Source organism: Loxodonta africana, chromosome 7 (assembly GCF_030014295.1).
Source record: "Loxodonta africana isolate mLoxAfr1 chromosome 7, mLoxAfr1.hap2, whole genome shotgun sequence".
Classification (NCBI taxonomy): domain Eukaryota; kingdom Metazoa; phylum Chordata; class Mammalia; order Proboscidea; family Elephantidae; genus Loxodonta; species Loxodonta africana.
Genome location: NC_087348.1, coordinates 73830560 through 73851286, shown reverse-complemented (window position 1 = coordinate 73851286; position 20727 = coordinate 73830560). Strand labels below are relative to the sequence as shown.

Here is a 20727-nt window from a genome sequence, read left to right as displayed (position 1 = left end):
ATACATTGATTCCATCGAATTGGAAGTGAAGAATGTGACCCAGCCACTTTGGGCTCCGCATGCCTTTGGATCAACAGGCAAAGAAGGGAGTTACTGTATTAGCTGGTATGATTGATCCAGATTACCAAGAGGAAATCACATTGATATTATATAATAGAGTGTCATGGATTGAATTATGTCCCCCCAAAAATGTGTTTATCAACTTGGTTAGGCCATGATTCCCAGTATTGTGTGGTTGTCCTCCATTTTGTGATTGTAATTTTATGTTGAGAGAATTAGGGTGGGATTATAACACCACCCTTACTCAGGCCATCTTCCTGATCCAAGGTAAAGGGATTTTCCCTGAGGTGGGGCCTGCACCACCTTTTATTGCTCAAAAGATGAAAGAGAAGCAAGCCGAGAGTTGGGGACCTCATAGCACCAAGAAAGCAGCACTGGGAGCAGAGCACGTCCTTTACACCTGGTGTCCCTGTGTCTGAGAAGCTCCTCGAACATGGGAAGATTGAGGACAAGGACCTTCCTCCAAAGCCAACAAAGAGAGAAAGCCTTCCCTTGGAGCTGACACCCTGAATTTGGACTTGTAACCTAGTAGACTGTGAGAGAATGAATTTCTCTTTGTTAAAGCCATCTACTTGTGGTATTTCTGTTATAGCAGTACTAGATGACTATGACACAGAGGTAAAGAAGACTATGTCTGGCACACAGGAGATCCATTAGAACGTCTCTTAGTACTACTGTGGCACCATGCCCTGTGATTAAAGTCAGTGGAAAATTACAACAGCACAATTCTGACATGACTACTATTGGCTCAGATTCTTCAAGAATGAAAGTCTGGGTCACCCCACCAGGCAAAAGACTATGACCAGCTGAGGCAAAGGGAATATGGAATGGGTGATGCAAGAAGGTAGTTCTGAATACTAGCTACAACCACGTGATCAGTTGTAGAAACTGTTATGAGTATCTCTTCCTCATATGTATGCATCAAATATTTTTGTTTTCTCATAAAACTTAAAATGTAAACAGGGCTGGTGCGTTTTCAGTTGTACATATTGTTGTATCATGTTAGGTGCAAGTATGACCTTATACTTGTCTTTATTTAGAGATTACGTATGGCTTAAGGAGATCTGTACAGGTGCCAGGTTGACAAGGGATGAACTCTGGTGGTTAAGGTTATGTGTCAACTTGGTGGGCCACGATTCTCTGATTTGGCAGTTAATGTGTAGTCTGGCAGTTAAGTAATGATGTAATCACTTCCATGATGAGATCTGCCATGAACAGCCAATCAGTTGAAAGGGAATTTCCTTGGGAGTGTGGCCTGCATCCAGTGTATGTGGACTTTATAGCAAAACTCGCTGGCTTTTGCTTGCCTTGGATCCTGCATCCAGCTCCTCATCATCTGACCTCTGGTTGGTAGGACTTGAGCCAGCAGCTTGCCATGTTGCTTGCCGATCTTGGGATTCATTGGCCTCTGCAGCCTGTGAGCTAGCAGCCTGATGTCCTATCTGCTGACCTTGGGTTCATCAGCTCCTGTGGCTACTTTAAGTCAGGAGAAGCCTCCAGCTTGACACCTGACCCACAGTAGCCACATATGAAATATGGCTTTTTAAAAAATTTTTTATTGTGTTTTAAGTGAAAGTTTACAAATCAAGTCAGTCTCTCATACAAAAACTTATATATACCTTGCTATATACTCCTAGTTGCCCTCTCCGTAATGAGACAGCACACTCCTCTACACCCTGTATTTCTCTGTCCATTCAACCAGCTTCTGTCCTCCTTGGCCTTCACATCTCCCCTCCAGACAGGAGCAGCCCACATACTCTCATGTGCCTGCTTGATCCAAGAGGCTGACTCCTTACCAGTATCATTTTCTATCTTATACTCCAGTCCACTCCCTGTCCGAAGACTTGGCTTTGGGAATGGTTCCCTGTCTTGGGCTAACAGAAGATCTGGGACCATGACCTCTGGGGTCCTTCTAGTTTCAGTCAGGCCATTAAGTCTGGTCTTTTTAGGAAAATTTGAGGTCTGCCTCCCACTGTTCTCCTGCTCCTTCACGGATTCTCTGTTATGTTCCCTGTCATGACAGTCATTGGTTATAGCCAGGCACCATCTAGTTCTTCTGGTCTCAGGCTGATGTACTTTCTGATTTATGTGGCTGTTTCTGTCTGTTGGACTAATAATTACCTTGTGTCTTTGGTGCTCTTCATTATCCTTTGAGACTAATTGATGCATCTTAGATGGCTGCTTGCTAGCATCTAAGACCTCAGATGCCACTCTCCAAAATGGGATGCGGAATGTTTTCTTAATAGATTTTATTATGCCAGTTGACCCAGATGTCCCCTAAAATCATGGTCCCCAAACCCCCACCCCTGCTACACTGGCCTTCGAAGTGTTCACTTTATTCAGGAAACTGCTTTGCTTTTGGTTTAGTCCAGTTGTGCTGACCTCTCCTGTATTGTGTGTTGTCTTTCCCTTCACCTAAATTAGTTCTTGTCTCCTATCTAATTAGTGAACCCCCCTCCTCTCCTTCCCCCCCATCTCATAACCATCAAAAAAATATTTTCATCTCTGTTTAAACTATTTCTTGAGTTCTTATAATAGTGGTCTCATACAATATTTGTCTTTTTGCAACTGACTAATTTTAGTTGAGTTAATTTCACTCAGCTTAATGCCTTCCAGATTCCTCCATGTTATGAAATGTTTCACAGATTCATTGTTGTTCTTTTCGATGCATAGTATTCCATTGTGTGAATATACCATAATTTTATTTATCCACTCATCCGTTAATGGGCACCTTACTTGCTTCCGTCTTTTTGCTATTGTAAACAGTGCTACAGTGAACATGGGTGTGCATATATCTGTTCATGTAAAGGCTCTTATTTCTCTAGGATATATTCCAAGGAGTGGGATTGCTGGATTGTATGGTAGTTCTATTTCTGGCTTCTTAAGGAAGGCCCAAATCGATTTCCAAAGTGGTTGTACCATTTTACATTCCCACCAGCAGTGTATAAGTGTTCCAGTCTCTCCACAACCTCTCCGACATTTATTATTTTGTGTTTTTTAGTTTAATGCCACCTTGTTGGAGTGAGATGGAAATCTCATTGTGGTTTGTTTTTTTTTGTGTGTGTGTGTGCTTTAAGTGATAGTTTACAAATCAAGTCAATCTCTCACACAAAAACTTATATACACACCTTGCTACATCCTGCCGCTTGCTCTCCCCCTAATGAGACACATCCTTCCCTCCACTCTCTTTTCATGTCCATGTCGCCATTTACTAACCCCCTCTACCCTCTCATCTCTCCTCCAGGGAGGAGATGCCAACGTAGTCTCAAGTGTCCACCAGATCCAAGAAGCTCACTCCTCACCAGCATCCCTCTCCAACCCATTGTCCAGTCCAATCCCTGTCTGAAGAGTTGGCTTTGGGAATGGTTGCTGTCCTGGGCCAACAGAAGGTCTAGGGGCTGTGACCACCGGGGTCCTTCTAGTCTCAGTCACACCATTAAGTCTGGTCTTTTTATGAGAATTTGGGGGTCTGCATCCTGCTGCTCTCCTGCCCCCTCAGGGTTTCTCTGTTGTGTTCCCTCTCAAGGCAGTCATCAGTTATAGCTGGGCACCATCTAGCTCTTCTGGTCTCAGGATGCTGTAGTCTCTGGTTTATGTGGCCCTTTCTGTCTCTTGGGCTTGTAATTACCTTGTGTCCTTGGTGTTCTTCGTTCTTCTTTGATTCAGGTGGGTTGAGACCAATTGATGCATCTTAGATGGCCACTTGCTAACATTTAAGACCCCAGACGCCTCTCTCCAAGGTGGGATGCAGAATGTTTTCTTAATAGATTTTGTTATGCCAATTGACTTAGATGTCCCCTGAAACCATGGTCCCCAAACCCCCGCCCCTGCTACACTGGCCTTCGAAGCATTCAGTTTATTCCGGAAACTTCTTTGCTTTTCTTTTAGTCTAGTTGTGCTGACCTCACCTGTATTGTGTGTTATCTTTCCCGTCACCTAAAGTAGTTCTTACCTACTGTCTAATTAGTGAATACCCTTCTCCCACTCTCCTTCCCTCCCCCGTCTCGTAACCATCAAAGAATATTTTCTTCTCTGTTTAAAGTATTTCTTGAGTTCTTATAATAGTGGTCTTATACAATATTTGTCCTTTTGCAACTGACTAATTTCACTCAGCATAATGCCTTCCAGATTCCTCCATGTTATGAAATGTTTCACAGATTCATGACTGTTCTTTATCGATGTGTAGTATTCCATTGTGTGAATATACCATGATTTATTTATCCATTCATCCATTGATGGGCTCCTTGGTTGCTTCCATCTTTTCACTATTGTAAACAGTGCTGCAGTGAACATGGGTGTGCATGTATCTGTTCATGTAAAGGCTCTTATTTCTCTAGGATATATTCCAAGGAGTGGGATTGCTGGATTGTATGGTAGTTCTATTTCTAGTTTTTCAAGGAAGCACCAAATCGATTTCCAAAGTGGTTGTACCATTTTACATTCCCACCAGCAGTGTATAAGTGTTCCAGTCTCTCCACAGCCTCTCCAACATTTAATGTTTTGTGTTTTTTGGATTAATGCCAGCCTCGTTGGAGTGAGATGAAATCTCATTGTAGTTTTGATTTGCATTTCTCTAATGGCTAATGATTGTGAGCATTTCCTCATGTATCTTATTAGCTACCTGAATGTCTTCTTCAGTGAAGTGTCTGTTCATATCTTTTGCCCATTTTTTAATTGGGTTATTTGTCTTTTTGCAGTTGAGTTTTTGTAGTATCATGTAGATTTTAGAGATCAGGTGCCGACCGGAAATGTCATAGCTAAAAACTTTTTCCCAGTCTGTAGTAGTCTTTTTACTCTTTTGGTGAAGTCTTTGGATGACCGTAGGTATTTGATTTTTAGGAGCTCCCAGTTATCTAGTTTTTCTTCTGCATTTTTAGTAATGTTTTACATACTGTTTATGCCATGTATTAGGGCTCCTAACGTTGTCCCTATTTTTTCTTCCATGATCTTTATCATTTTAGATTTTATATTTGGGGCTTTGATCCATTTTGAGTTAGTTTTTGTGCATGGTGTGAGGTACGGGTCTTGTTTCATTTTTTTTGCAGATGGATATCCAGTTATGCCAGCACCATTTGTTAAAGTGACTTTCTTTTCCCCACTTAACAGGCTTTAGGCCTTTGTCAAATATTAGCTGCTCATATGTGGATGGATTTATGTCTGGATTCTCAATTCTGTTCCATTGGTCTATGTATCTGTTGTTGTACCAGTTTCAGGCTGTTTTGACTACTGTGGTGGTATAATATGTTCTAAAATCAGGTAGTGTGAGGCCTCCCACTTTGTTTTTCTTTTTCAGTAATGCTTTACTTATCCAGGCCCTCTTTCCCTTCCATATGAAGTTGGTGATTTGTTCCTCTGTTGCATTAAAAAAATGTCACTGGTATTTGGATCAGGATTGCATTGTATCTATAGATTGCTTTGGGCAGAATAGACATTTTTACAATGTTGAATCTTCCTGTCCACGAGCAAGGTATGTTTTTCCACTTACGTAGGTCTCTTTTGGTTTCTTGCAGTAGTGTCTTATAGTTTTCTTTGTGTAGGTCTTCTACGTCTCTGGTTGCAAATATTGCTTTTGAGTACTTGGAATGTGGCTAGTCTGAATTGTGATGTGTTGTAAGTTTAAAATACACACTGGATTTTGATAATTTAGTATGGAAGAAATAATGTAAAATACATCAAGTATAATTTTTACATTATTACAAGTTTAAATGGTAGTATTTTGGGCATATTTGTTTAAAAATATATTATTAATTTCACCTGTTCACTTTTTAAATGTGCCTAACAAAAAAACCAAACCCCTTGCCATTGAGTCAACTCTGACTCATAGCGACCCTGTAGGACAGAGTACAGCTGCCCCATACAGTTTCCAAGGAGCACCTGGTGGCTTTGAACTGCCAGCCTTTCGGATAGCAGCCATAGCTCTTAACCACTACACCACCAGGCTTTCTATGTGGCTAATGGAAAACTTTTAATTACATATGTGGCTCACATTTGTGACACATTGTATTTCTCTTCAGTAGTGCTGTACAAGAACATAATGAATTCTCCATCCTCTAAAACAATTAATTACCGTATTTGAGGTTGAGGTCCCAATACATGTTATTGAAAGGTTAGAATAACCCAAAAGAAATATGACAAATAAGCAGAATCTGTAACTTCTGGGCTTGTCTCTTGGTGCTGTTAAACAGCCTGTAATGCACAGGACAGTCCCCCACAATAAAAAATTATCCGGCTGAAAATGTCAGTAGTGCCAAATTTGAGAAACCTTGATCTAAAAGTGATCTTTTTTAAAATTTGAGAAACCTTGATCTAAAAGTGATCTTTTTTAAAGTGTTTTTTTTTTTTTAAAGTTCAGTTGTAAGAACTATAAGGATATGATGGTGTGTTTGTGTTTGAGGGAGACTATGACTACTGTCATTGCCTTCTTGCAACACTACCCTTAATTACATTAAACAAACAGCATCATACTAAAGTTGCATGTAATTTGTAATCAGAAGATCTGGGTTGCATCTCTACTTTGCTATATATAAACCAAAAAACCAAACCCAGTGCCATCGAGTCAATTCCGACTCATAGCGACCCTATAGGACAGAGTAAAACTGCTCCATAGAGTTTCCAGGGAGCGCCTGGCAGATTTGAATTGCTGACCTTTTGTTTAGCAGCCGTAGCACTAAACCACTGCACCACCAGGGTTTCCCTGCTATATATAGTAGGTGTGTAGCTTTGGGTAAGTTATGTAATTTCTCTGAATCTGAGAGTTCTCATCTGTTAAATGAGAATAATAATAATCTTTGCCGTACCCACCTATGGGGTCATATAAACCAAATGAAATTTTCATTTTATGTAATATTTTAGGTCATACATGAGAACATAATTTGTAAATTAGTACACACCATACAGATTTCAATCATCGTTGATGCTTTACGTGCTGTGCTCTGTTGGTATACCAGGTCTTTCATCGTGGTTTTCCAGGACTTGACTAATTTCAAAACTAATTGCATTTACATTGGAGATCAAAGTTATTTGGTTTGGTATAGGTTTAATCAGGGCTCTAATAGTTGGAAGGCACAGAAAGTTAGTCAAGCTAAGTTTAAGAAAAGAGATATAAGGATACAGCAGAGCTTACCAGAACCCAAGAGTAGGAACTGCTGAACAGCTGGGCTTGACAGGAACTAGAATTGCAAAAGAGTCAGGAATGGAAGTTGATCTCCTTTTTTCCCCCTTCTACCCCTTCAGGGAGCCATGGTGGTTAAGAGTACAGCTGCTAACCAAAAAGTCAGCAGCTCGCATCCACCAGCTGCTCCTTGGCAACTCTGTGGGGCAGTTCTACTGTCCTTTTATAGGGTCACTAGGAGTTAAATCGACATGACGGCAACTGGTTTATTTTACCCCCTCAGGGGCTGCAATGGGTCTCTTCCACCTCTGTTGCTTCTTTTCTTTGCAGACAGGCTTCCTCTGCATCTTCATTGAGTTTGTACGTGCTTTTTTCAGTTTTACCACCCACGACCATGTCATGATTTTCCTGTATGTCTTAGGTCAAATTCCAGAGAAGAATTTGTGGATTCAGCTTGAATTTTTAAGCCAGGCCACAAAAGCCACAGGTCACTGGCCAGCCTATAGATGTACCACCTTGTTTGGTCAGCAGGATCCAAGGCTGGGGTGGCAGATTCTCTGAGAACATGGGTTGGACAGTTACCCCAAAATCTGTTTAGTATAGGCAGTTTGAATATAAATCATACTTTATCTTCTGTACTTCCATCTAGCTTTGTGATCTTGAGCAAGTGAACTTTGCTTTTTAAGCCTCATGTTTTCATCTGTAAAAGAAAAGTATTAGATCAGTGTTTGTTAATCAGGGACAAAGAAGAGATTGAGCTATGGAGTTTTTAAAAAATACCCATGACTGAGATCCACCTCCAGAGATTCCGATATACTAGGGATGGAGCCCAGGAATTTTTTTTAATAGTATTTTTTTAGTGGGGTTTATATTTTTGTTTTTAATCTTCCTGGTGATGCTTATATGCTGATGGTTCCCAAAAAGTCCCTTTGGTGCCACACTTCTATAATTAATTCCTTTCTTCAAAGAGAACATATTTTTTAAAATTCTTCAGGTTGCTTTCATTTTCTGCTGCCCCAAGAATATAAATCATTTAAATTATAATATACACGTTTATACACATCAGATAACAAAAATTATATCTATCATGTGCTTTATCATGTGCATCAGACCATTGTAATAAGTAGAATTTTAAGTACTTAACTGGTAAAAAGCAGCGGTCATCCTCAAGCCTGCCGGGTCTCTCACGGTATTGTTGTTAGGTGCTGTCGAGTCGATTCTGACTCATAGCAACCCCATGTACAGTAGAACAAAACTCTGCCCAATCCTGCACCATCCTCACGATTATTATGCCTTGGCCCATTGTTGCAGCTACTGTGTCAATCCATCTCGTTGAGGGTCTTCCTCTTTTTTGCTGACCCTGTACTTTACCAAGCATGATGTTCTTCTCCAGAGACTGGCCTCTCCTGATAACATGTCCAAAATATGTGAGATGAAGTCTTACCATCCTTGCTTCTAAGGAGCACCCTGGTTGTACTTCTTCTAAGACAGATTTGTTCGTTCTTCTGGCAGTCCATGGTATATTCCGTATTCTTCACCAACACCATAATTCAAAGCACCAATTCTTCTTTGATCCTCCTTGTTCATTGTCCAGTTTTTGGATGCATATGAGGCAATTCAAACACCATGGGTTGGGTCAGGCACAATTTAGTACTCAAAATGCCATCTTTGTTTTTTAACACTTCAAAGAGGTCTTTTGCAGAGATCTGCTCAGTGCAGTACATCGTTGGATTTTTTGACTGCTGCTTCCATGAGTGTTGATTCTGAATCTAAGTAAAATGAAATCCTTGACAATTTCAATCTTTTTCCATTTATTATGATGTTGCTTATTGTTCCATTTGTGAGGATTTTTGTTTTCTTTTTGTTGAGGTATAATGCATACTGAAGGCTGTGGTCTTTGATCTTCATCAGTAAGTGCTTCAAGTCCGCTTCACTTTCAGCAAGCAAGGTTCTGTCGTCTGCATATTGCAGGTTGTTAATGAGTCTTCCTCCAATCCTGATGCCCTGTTCTTCATATAGTCCAACTTCTCCAATTATTTGCTCGGTATTATCGAATACTGTTCAGCTGCTGTTCACAAGGTTTTTACTGGCAAATTTTTTTTCAGAAGTAGACTGTCAGGTCCTTCTTCCTAGTCTGTCTCGGTCTACAGCACTTTCACAGTAGAGTGCTGTGTAAGATTTCATCTGGCAAGGGAGTGTGACTCCTAAAAAAGAGGCTTAAAAAAAAAAAAAACCCACTGATTAGTACAATATGTTCATTGTATAGATGGGCACAGGGTCCGTATGACTTGCACAAGGTCACATGGTGAATTTACGGCAGAGAAAGGGCTCCTTCTTTCTTTTCAGAAGATACATTAAGCATAAATAATAATAAAGTGTCTTTCTGTAATGGCGAGCCCTGGTTGTACAGTGGTTAAAAGTGCTCAACTGCTAACTAAAAGGTCAGCAATTATGGAACTCAACACTTCTCTGGGAGAGAAAGTTGTGGCAGTCTGCTTGGTTTTGGAATCTGATGATTATCTCACTGATGTTATCTTCTATATTGTCCCTGAGACTTTTTCTTTGTGATATTATATCAGGTTGCTTTTGCAAAGACTGCATATATCTGGCACTTCGCCATCTAAATTACCTGTTATAACATTAGCCTGTTAATTTAGCTTTTGAATTTTGGGTTTTGTCCATTTTTGCCACTAAATTGTCCTTAGAATCATCTGTTGCCTTCTATTCCGTAGTCATTGTCCTAGGCTGATTTTCATTGCTTCTTTCCTGCATAGTTATGATTATGTAAACTTTTGGTTTCCCTTTCTCTACTGTCTTTTTATTCTGCTCTATACCATCACCAGGGTTCTCTTTCTAAAACACAGAGGCCTTGACTAACCCCTACTTTAAAATTTTAATGGCTTCCTTTTGCTTTCAGTATCAAGGCTCACGCATCAGATTGGCACCTAAAGGTCCTTCCAAATTGCAGTCTTAAACTTTCTTTTCATTTTCATGTTATTCGTTCTATTATGTAGACACAGTACTCTCATATTAAGTCTTCATTTCTTCCAGACACACTTCTGTATCTTTGGTCATGCTATTCCTTCTGCCTCACCCCTCTTCTTCAGCCTTCAAATTTCACCTCTAGGCAGCTTGCCATTTCCCACAGCTCCTCCCACTTTCTCATTTTGTCTCCAATAGAACTTTGCACGGGCCCTGTGACAGCACCTGTCACATTCTACTATAATCCTTCATTACTATGACGGTTCCGATAGCTAGAATGAGAGCCTAACTAAGGCAGGGACTGTATTTATCATTACATGAAGTGGGTACTTAACCAATCATTTGGCAAACATTTATTATTTCAAAATGTCTGCTGTGATGGGGCAGAGGGAGAAGGAGAGGTTAAGTTAAAAGTGGGATAAAAGGAAGGTAGTAGACACAGAGTATATTCTAAGTAGAATAAAACAGGTTATTTGGGAACTGAGAAGAAGAGAGATTGGGAGATAAAGGGCTCCATAAGGAAATACTTTCAGTACGAGGGGGAGAGGATCCCATGCTCTCAAACATTTTATGTATTGAAATAAAAGCCAAATTGGCTTTTTGACTTTGTCTCCCTTGGCGTCCTCGAGATTTTCCCAGGTACTGTATGCTATAGGGTATTAGTGTTGCAGTGGTTTTCTTTCAAGAGGTTTCTTTTGCTAGTTGAATGTTGCTACAGGTACTCATCCTACTATGAGTTATGAGAGCACCTTTACGTTAAGTCCATTTTGGGTAATTAGAACCTTAGGGGAAACAGTTCTGTTGCAAACGTCGCGTACTAATAATTCTCACGGGCATGCTAAATGCTAAGGACTTCACCTGTTGTTACCACCCCACCTTCCCACAGACACACCTGTGGAGGCCTCAATAGTGCTTACTAGACTGGAACTTCTGACCCTTACGTTACCAGCATGAGCTCTTGAAGCCGTCACTGTAGACATTAGAATGAGAGCAGAAACAAGTACATTAAAAAAGTTTTTTTTCAATCCTTGTCACAGGTTAGGAATTCAATATTGTCTTGCTTAATTAAATTAAATGCCCAAACTCTTGATATATATTTCATACCAGAATTGAAGTTTCTGATAAATTGATCGGAGCCCTGGTGGTACAGTGGTTAAGAGCTACATTGAGCTACGGTTGCTCACCAAAAGGTCAGCAGTTAAAATCCACCAGCTGCTCCTTGGAAACCCTATGGGGCAGTTCACTCTGTTCTGTAGGGTCGCTATGAGCCGGAATCGACTTAACAGCAATGGGTTTTGGGTGGGTGGGTGGATAAATTGATACATTGAAAGCCTAAACAACCAACCAACCAGCCAACCAACCAACCCATTGCTGTCGAGTCTATTCCAACTCATTGCGACCCTGAAGGGCAGAGTAGAACTGCTTCATAAGGTTTCCAAGGAGCGCCTGGCAGATTTGAACTGTCGAGCTTTTGGTTAGCAGCCGTAGCTCTTAACTACTGTACCACCAGGCTTTCCAATTGAGTGCCTAGGAGGTAGTAACACAGCAACAGAAAAGATTCAGGTGTGGGCCGCCCCAGGATAATTTGCTATTACCTGATCTGAAAGCAGCCTTGCTGGCACAGTGGTTAAGCACTAAAGACCTGGCAGTTTGTCCCTGTAAAGATTCACAAAACCTATCGTAGTGACTCCAACTCATAGTGACCCTATAGGACAGAGTAGAACTGTCCCATTGGATTTCCAAGGCTGTAATCATTATGGAAGCAGACTGCCATATCTTTCTCCTGCTGAGCGGCTGGTGAATTCAAACCGCCAACCTTTCAGTTAGCAGCTGAGCGCTTAACCACTGTCCCACCAAGGCTCCTTCCCCTAAAGTTTACAGCCTAGGAAATTCTATGGGGCAGTTCTACTTTTTCTTATAGGGTTGCCATGAGTCAGAATTGACTCAAGGGCACACAACAACACCACCTGGTCTGAAGGGTTTAATTATCAGACTTGTGGAGGTGGTAAGCACACTAACTTCCATAGTGCTTGTAGAGAAGATGAAAGACTAAGAAGAGGAACTTTTTTCTCTTGATCTGAGACTCATTATCACTTAAAATCTCCCTTTAGAGTTTATATAAAGCCTAATTCCAATTTTGCTAAATTAAATTCTATGCATTAAATTAAAATATGTACATTTTAAAATATTGAAGAGAAACACATCAAGATGTTAACAGTGCTTTTCTCTGGATGTGGAATTACAGCTGATGAACTTTTTCTTGTGTTCTTCGCTATGGGATCCAGATTCTTCTAATGCTCATATATTACTTTTATAACACTATTATAGAATATTGCTGTTATATAAACTTTGCTATTATGAAATGTAATTTATAATACTATTGCAAAATCAGTCATAATTTTCTTAATAATAGTTAATTTTTCCAGGATTCATAAAGCTTCTGACTCTTAAGAAATAAAAACTTTCTTATTCCAATTATTTTTATAGCTTTCTTGAAATGTATTTCACATACCAAAAAATTGACCCATTTGAAGTGTACGTTCAGTGGTTTTTAGTGTATTCACAGAGCTGTGTAACCATCACCATAGTCTAATTTTAGAGTTTTTTCATCAGCCCAAAAAGTCTTTTATCTCATTTTAGTACTGTTCATATATTTTTAGTGCATTAATTTATAAATCTTGCAGCATTTTTGGTGTATATCTAGCACCGTGAGGCATGAAGGCTTATAAGACACAGTCCTTGACTTCAGTGAGTTGTTAGACTAATAGAGGAGAGAAGAAAATACAGGTATCTTTAATACAGTTGGCTGAAGGGCTGCGCCAGTGACATAAGCTAGACATTACAGGGTTGCTGAGGAATTGAAGAATTAGCTCTGTTTGGACTGATGAGAGCTGGACTCCAGGAGGTAGGGAGAAGAAAGAGAATTATGTCTTTCTTTGTATACATTTCTCAGTCTGTAGGCATTTCCCTGTTTCCACTGGAATTGTTCAGGTTTTTATTTAAATATTTTATCGACATAAGCTTACCTTTATTCAGAAAATTGCATCTGCAACACTTGATGGGTACCACCGCAGTACATGAACATGACTAAATTAATAGCTTGTAATTTAGTGGTTACATTGAGATGTGCTACTTGTTTTTAAGTTTATTTAACAATTAGGGAAGAAAAGCCTAAGGCAGATTCTGTACAGCTGTTAGTGTTCGTGTTGAGCACGCTGAACCATCATCTTCAGTATTGTTAGCATCTAATGCAGGGTGCCTCTCAATTCCCTCACCCTCATTGTAGCCTCTGTAACTCCTTCACTCCCTCCCCTCACTGTTTAAACAGGTGTTTTACTGTAGTGGATCGTTACCTAGAGTGGTGAGGACCTGACCCATCCGTTTAGGTAACTTTCTTATAAAAGAGCAAAATGATTTTTAAAAAGATGTTTTGTCACATGCAGAATGGTAAGTAAGAAATTTTTAAGGTGTATCTACCCTAAATCATTTTTATTTTATATAAATATGTCATATAAATAAATTAAATGTATTAAGTCATAATTTTGTGCAGATTGAAAATATCCAGGCTTACTGAAAGTGAGGGGGACACACATTATTTAAAAACCTATAATAATTAAAAATCAGATTTTCCATATCAATCTCACAGCAGCAATCAGATTCTGCAAAGCGCAGATTCATTTCCGTAAGAATGGGCGATAAAAAGCATCAGGCAATTAAAGATATGTTTGTGAAATTTTTATTTACCAGGAAATTCTTATTGATCCTCAAGTTGTGGAGTGGGGCGGAATCTTTTTAACAGAAACCAGAGAGATTTTAACATCTCCTCAGAAAAGAGCCATCAGCGTCATCTGCTTAATTACGTTACACCTTTTATTTTTAGATTTCTCATTAGTAAGGATCTTCTCGGTTACAATGATCTTTGCTTCATTAGTTCAAAATTTTTACAATTTAAAAATCCTCCCACAGATTGATTTTTGAGGTATCTGATAATCTGCACAGATTGCAACACTATCACCTCACGGCTCACAGAATAGAAAGTCGTTCTTCAGTGTTTATGGGATCTTAATTTCTAAAATAGGTGGTCATCTTTAAAAAGGTGTTAACATCAGTGCTGTTGTTTAAATGTTTGTGGTGTTAGATCCCAGAAAAATTATCTTCAACTGAACACAGATTAGTGTCATATGGATGGCATTGTCTTCTGCAAGTGACTCAAATGACCACCACCCCTTGTGTTTGCCTGATGGGAAAAAAGCTTTCGACATTGTTTTTAGGACACGTGTCCTGAAACATATTCTTTGAGTATGTCAAGGAGTACCCATATCAGTAGAGATGTGACTAGGTTTGGTTTTTCTGGAATGAGGCTAGATCTGTGGGCTCCAGCTGTGCACACTCTCTTGGATCTCCTTTTGCTGACTTCCAGAGCCGCCGGCCTCAGCCTTGGAACAGACTTAAGCCAACTGACTCAGTGATAGAATCTTAGTAAAGTGATGGACGGAGCCTGAAAAACCACATTGCAGCCTTATCCCTTTTTATTCTGAAAATAGTAATTTCATCTATTTTATTTCTATGTCAGTAAGTCTTAATAGTACTTTTTGTTTTGTCTAGATTGTCTTACAAGGACATGCAACAAGAGTAACTGCTAAATCTCAACAAAGTGGAGAGAAAGCATTTCGATGTGAATATGATGGATGTGGAAAATTATATACAACAGCTCATCATCTTAAGGTATATATAAAAGAAGTGCTGTATCTAGTTATGAGAATACCTAGGGCATAAGATATTAACATGATACACTTGTGGCGTTCAAAGTCCACTGCAAAATCTCCATAATTAAAAACCTTAAATGGTCCATTTTTTCACACTTAACAAGATATAGACACATGCTCACACAGAAGCCTGTACGGACTTTGTATTGTCGTGTGCTGTCAAGTCAGTTCCAACTCATAGCAACCCTATACGACAGTTTAGGCTTTCCTAAACTGTAATCTTTACAGGAGCAAATTGCCAGGTCTCTTCCCCTGCAGAGCCACGGGTAGGTTCGAACCGCTCATCTTTCTGTTAGTAGCCCAGTGCTTAACTCAACCATTGTACCACCAGGGCTCTTTATACAGACTTTAGAAACTGTCAGCCTTTGAGAGCTTGGACTATGTTTTCTTCATCTCTGTATCCCCAGTGTCTAACATACTACCTGACATAGGGTAGTAGGTACTTTATATATTTGAACTCTTTTTTTAGTCAAATGTAAAATTTATGTAATCACAATGACGTGTGTGTGAAACCACTCTGTTAACGGCGATTCATTAGAACCCAGCAAAAGTTGGTGTTAATTTGTCTTGTCTTTCGAATATTTGGGTATTTTTATTTTGATTACAGCTAAACATGGCATACCATGAATCATAGTTATAACAGATAACATTTATTAACTTCAGAACTTACAGTGTGTCAGGAAGTGTGCATTTACCCTATTTGGAGTCATGGTCCCAGAGCTCATCTCTACTACTTCCTATTGTGTTCCTTAATGTGTTCCTTGACCTCTTTGACCTCATTTTCATCATCTGTAAAATGGATGATAAAAGTACCTCCTTCATAGGATTGTTGTAAGGATTGAATAAGTTAATGCTGTACGTGTGAAGTACTGACGAGTAGCCTGTTACATGGGAAGGGGTCAGTAGGTGTTGTCCATTGTCATTATTAATTTCTCACAGCAACCCTCTAAGGTAGATACTCTTAAGTCCCCGCTTTACAGAAAGGACTTGGAGGCTTAGAGAAGGTAAGTTCCTGTGGCCACACTGCAAGTCAGTAGTTAAGCCATGGCTCAAATCTAGGCCCCTCTCACGGCAGCCTCCACACTCTTAGCCCATACTGTAGCCTCTGCCTACGCTCTGCTGCTGCTTCTCATCATGCCAATATTTCATACCAACACCTTTGACCACTTCAGAAAAACTTAAACTTCAAATGTTCCTGTTCCTTATTTAAAGTGATATTTCTTCATATATAACATTTAGATCTATATTGAGCATTGCTGGGTTGTAGGTTTTGTGAAAAGCTAATTCTTGTGTTTTAAAGATACAAACAACAAAATAACTCAGCAGTGAGAGGGAAAAAAAAAGGTCTGTGCTGAAACACGTACCCGAGGGATACGTAAAGAAACTACAGTCATGTCTCTGTTTTAACAACAGGTCCATGAGAGGTCACACACAGGGGACCGGCCTTATCAGTGTGAGCATTCTGGCTGTGGGAAAGCATTTGCAACAGGTAAAAACATGAATTGTCTTTGTTTCTTGGTTCTACTTAGGGGCTGAGTGGAGACGGGCCAGAGGCAGGAACTAACCCTTGCTTTGTCTGACTCAGAAACACATGATCAGTTTTTCAGTCTCTCCATTACCTGCCTTGTCCTGCTTTGCTCTAATCCTCTCTCTCTATTCTCATTTTTCTCCTGAGACCTATTTCCGCCTACTTTGTTGCTTTTCACTCCACACTCTGCCTTCTTAGGGACAGATTTTAGGGAACCATGGGAACCTGGGACTTAGCATGGGATGGGCTTGTCCAAATACACATCCAGCAGAGCCAGGACTGGTACCAGGCCTCCTGACTTCTGTCCCATTCCTTATTCTATGTCTTGATTCTACTTTAAGCTTTTTCAAGTCTTCCATGAGTTGTAAACAATGTCTATAGTAGTTATTCCGTTGTATGCCTAGTGTTATATCCTTGGTGTTTACTATATTTTTCAAAATATTGTTATATAGTAAATACCTTAGTTAAAATGTGCATGTTTAGAGGGATAAATTAAATGGAATTAAATTTCTTTTAAAATTTTCTTAAAGGTTATGGATTAAAAAGTCATGTCAGAACTCATACAGGAGAAAAGCCATATCGGTGTTCAGAAGATAATTGTACTAAATCTTTCAAAACTTCAGGAGATCTACAGAAACATATCAGAACTCATACAGGTACTGGTGTAAACAGAGGACCACGTGAAGGCCAGGAGCTCTTAATTTGAAGGAAGAGGATTGGGGAGGTAGTCTCTGGAAAAGTTTTCGGGGGTCACAATCAGCGTGTCTCTTAAACTCCTGAAATGTCTTGCACTTGGCTGTGTGTGCATACATGCTTCTTTGCAGGGCAAGGGTCTGGTTTTGTTAGATTCTCAAAAGGGTCCACATCCCAGAAAAGATTAGGAACAATGACTCTAGGCTGTCAACTCTCAGTTTTTAGGAATTGTTTGAGCAACAAGGTTATTTACCTAGGATTACACATCTAATTAGGAGCTGAACTAAGACCACAATGTGTAAGGCACCGAATTCCTTCCCAGTTTAGTATTGCTTCTTCTGTGTCAGGCAGCTGCTAAAGAAAGTATCTGAACCCCTAACAGCCCCACAGAAAGAAAGATTTGTTGTTTCTTTGTGATCACCTCTTCTCCCCTTTAAATTGCCTTGTCTCCCTCTCCATCTCTTCCTTCCCTTTCTCTTCCCCTCTCCCCCTAATATTTGATTATTTGTGGGATTGATATTAGAAAGGTAATTATTTGCTTTGGATCAAACTTTGGAGAATTTCAGAAAATTTTGATAAGATGTGCTATTATACATTGTTGACTGAGTAATATAGCATAAGATAATCTAGTTTGGGGTTTTGATACAGATGTTTTTAAACATGGTATGTTAACTTTGCCCTCAAATGCTGTACTGATAAGTATTCTGAAATAGTTTAGCAAATTTCCGTGGGAGGTTCTTTCCGCCATTTTAACCGTTAGTTCAGATGTGATCCCAAATTGGCTTTGCTTTACAGTGTTCAGGAACAAAATTGTCTCTGCTTCCATTTCACCCACATACATATTTTTTTCCATCTTATCAGCAACAGATGTTTTCAGACGCCTTTGAATTCTATTTGGATCTGTTACATAAAGCCAACTTGTTATATAAAATCTATATAAAACCAATAATCTTAGTATCATTAATATTTTATCAAAAATGTTAGAATTGTGATTTGTTTGATGGCACTCACTCAGCAAACCACATGTTCATATATCAATTTTTAAATCATGGGTATTTTCTTTGGTGTAATGTTGGATTGAGTAAAGGGTTTCTATTACAAACACAGGTGATTTCAGTGTAAAAACAAAGCAAAGTGCTACAGTCAGATTAGTACAATTTATAGTACAATGAAAATTGTTAGAATTATTGATTCCTTGTAGTATGTCAGGGCTGGGAAGACTAGAACTCATCTAGACCCAGAGAGGAGATGAGACTTTTCTTAGGTTGGCCTATTGACCAATGTTCTGACAAGGAAAGCATCAAAGATTCCTGCTCATTTTTTAATGATTTTATACCTGAGGGCAGAAATCTTTCAGAATGGTTTCCACCAACAGGAAAATAATAACGTCACTTGGCCAAAAGAAAAAAATAACAAACCTCAAACTTATTTGTAGGTAAATATATCTGTTGAGAGAGAGATTTTTTTTTTCTGTCCCAGAAATTTTTTGTAAATTTAAGCACATTTTAGAAAAGTGCACATGGAAAAAAAAAGCAGAGGCCACTTCCTTCCAGTTTAACAGCCTCTTGGGTCCTGAGGTTATGTGAAGCAAATATAAAGGAAGGACTGTGGTAGGCACAGTAGACTTTTTCATAAGCTTAGGTTATAAGAAAGGTAATATATTCAGCAAGTATTTTTGATGCACATTATAGCCTAGACACTAGATTAAAAAAAGGCCAAAAATTATTTTTCTTCAAGGTATTATAGAGTAAATAAGTAGGAGATAAGCTTTTAGGGGATTCTGGGGTTGTTCTAAAAAGGTCCTTGGGTGGTGCAAATGGTGTGTGCTTGCCTGTTAACCAAAAGATTGGCAATTCTAACCCACCCAGTGGTGCTACAGAAGAAAGACCTGGTGATCTGCTTCCGTAAAGATTATTGCCAAGAAAACCCTGTGGAGCAGTTCTGCTCTAACACATGGGGTGGCCATGAGTTGAAGTCAACTTAATGGCAATGGGTTTGGTTTTAGTTAGAGTTGTTCTAACTTAATTCTTGTTCTTTACTCTATTTTTAATTTATATTCCTTTCATGTATATTTTTTCAATTTTATTTATTTTATTGTTGAAATATACACAGAAAAACATACACCAGTTCAAGGGTTTCTACATGTACCATTTAGTGACATTGATTACATTCTTCAAGTTGCATAACCATTCTCACCCCCCTTTTCTGAGTTGTTCATCCCACGTTAACATAAATTCACTTGCCCTCTATAGGGTCGCAGTGAGTTGGTGGACTAGATGGAAATGGGTTTGGTTTGGTTTTAAGGTTCTTATCCAATCTTTTGAGTTGCTGTTGTCAGTTTGATCCCATAATAGATAGTTCTTAAAAGAGCATAATGCTCAAGGCATTTTTACTAGTTAAGTTAAACTGTTATTTGGTTTTAAGAAGACTTCAGGGGATATTTTTGGTTTAAGTTTTAAAGATTATCTCAGGGAAATATTTGCAGAGATTGATTCAACCTTCATGGCTCTAGGAAGTCTGGAGTCCAAGAGAATTTGAAATTCTGTTTTGTATTTTCCCCCTTTTGATCACGATTCTTCTGTGGAATCTTTGATCAAAATGTTCAGTAATGGTAGCTGGGCACCATCCAGTTCTTCTGGTCTCCTGGCAAAGGAAGCAGCTGTTCATGGAGGCAGTTAGCCACACATCCCGTGTCCTCCTCCTGTTGTTGACTCTCCTTCTTCCTCTGTTTTTCCAGGCAAAAAGAGATCAGTTGTTGTGCTTGGATGGCTGCTTGAAAGCTTTTTTTCCCTATATTTCTTTCTCTGCTTTTCTCAGCTCATTTTTTTATATGCCCATCTGGATAATTCCATCTTTAAGATTCATATAATCAAGCGATGACTTTTGAATACCATTTAGGTTTTCCTATGTCAATTTTAAGTTTGGAATGGAGGATGCTGTTTATGGGGGAGGAGGAGAACATCTTGAAAGGGAAGCTAGAGTCTTGAGCATAATCCTAGGGAGAATTGAAGGATAAGACATTTTAATTTTCAATGTATTTTTGTACAGTCTAATTTATTTCCCTTTGTGTTTTCAGGAGAAAGGCCCTTTAAATGTCCCTTTGAAGGCTGTGGTCGATCCTTTACAACATCAAATATCAGGAAAGTGCATATTAGGACACATACAGGAGAAAGACCTTATTACTGCACAGAGCCAGGATGTGGGAGAGCATTTGCCAGTGCAACCAATTATAAAAACCATGTGCGAATACACACAGGTAATAGTCCCTGATTTCTGATGTTCGTCTTCTGTCTGTCATGGTTTAATTTAACTCTTGCCTCTTTCTCTAACTTTTTCCTGCTAATCTCTTTCCTCTTCCTATCACTTGGCATGGTGGAGAAGAACCAAACAACTTAAAAAATTTTACCTTAGTATTCATGCATCGTTTTCTCCCCAAACAGTTATTGACCATCTACTGCCAGGAATCAGAGATATAGAGATGGATAAGACATTGTCAAGGGCATTGTAACTGGGGAGAGAGATAGCAGACACACAGTTGCTGCAGAGTATACCCCGTTACATGAACAAGCTGCTGTGGGAGCAGAGAG

General features: G+C 39.3%; 1 protein-coding gene across 4 annotated transcripts in view; it reads left to right on the top strand.

Moving 5' to 3' along the window:
- Positions 1–20727, top strand: part of ZNF143 (zinc finger protein 143) — a 69707-nt gene that overhangs the window by 25179 nt on the left and 23801 nt on the right. For all 4 annotated transcript variants that reach the window (XM_064288452.1, XM_064288451.1, XM_064288453.1 and 1 more), the window contains exons 8-11: positions 14759–14878; positions 16333–16408; positions 16978–17103; positions 20217–20396. In XM_064288452.1, the coding sequence (XP_064144522.1) occupies positions 14759–14878; positions 16333–16408; positions 16978–17103; positions 20217–20396 (502 nt within the window). The remainder of the gene's footprint in view (positions 1–14758; positions 14879–16332; positions 16409–16977; positions 17104–20216; positions 20397–20727) is intronic.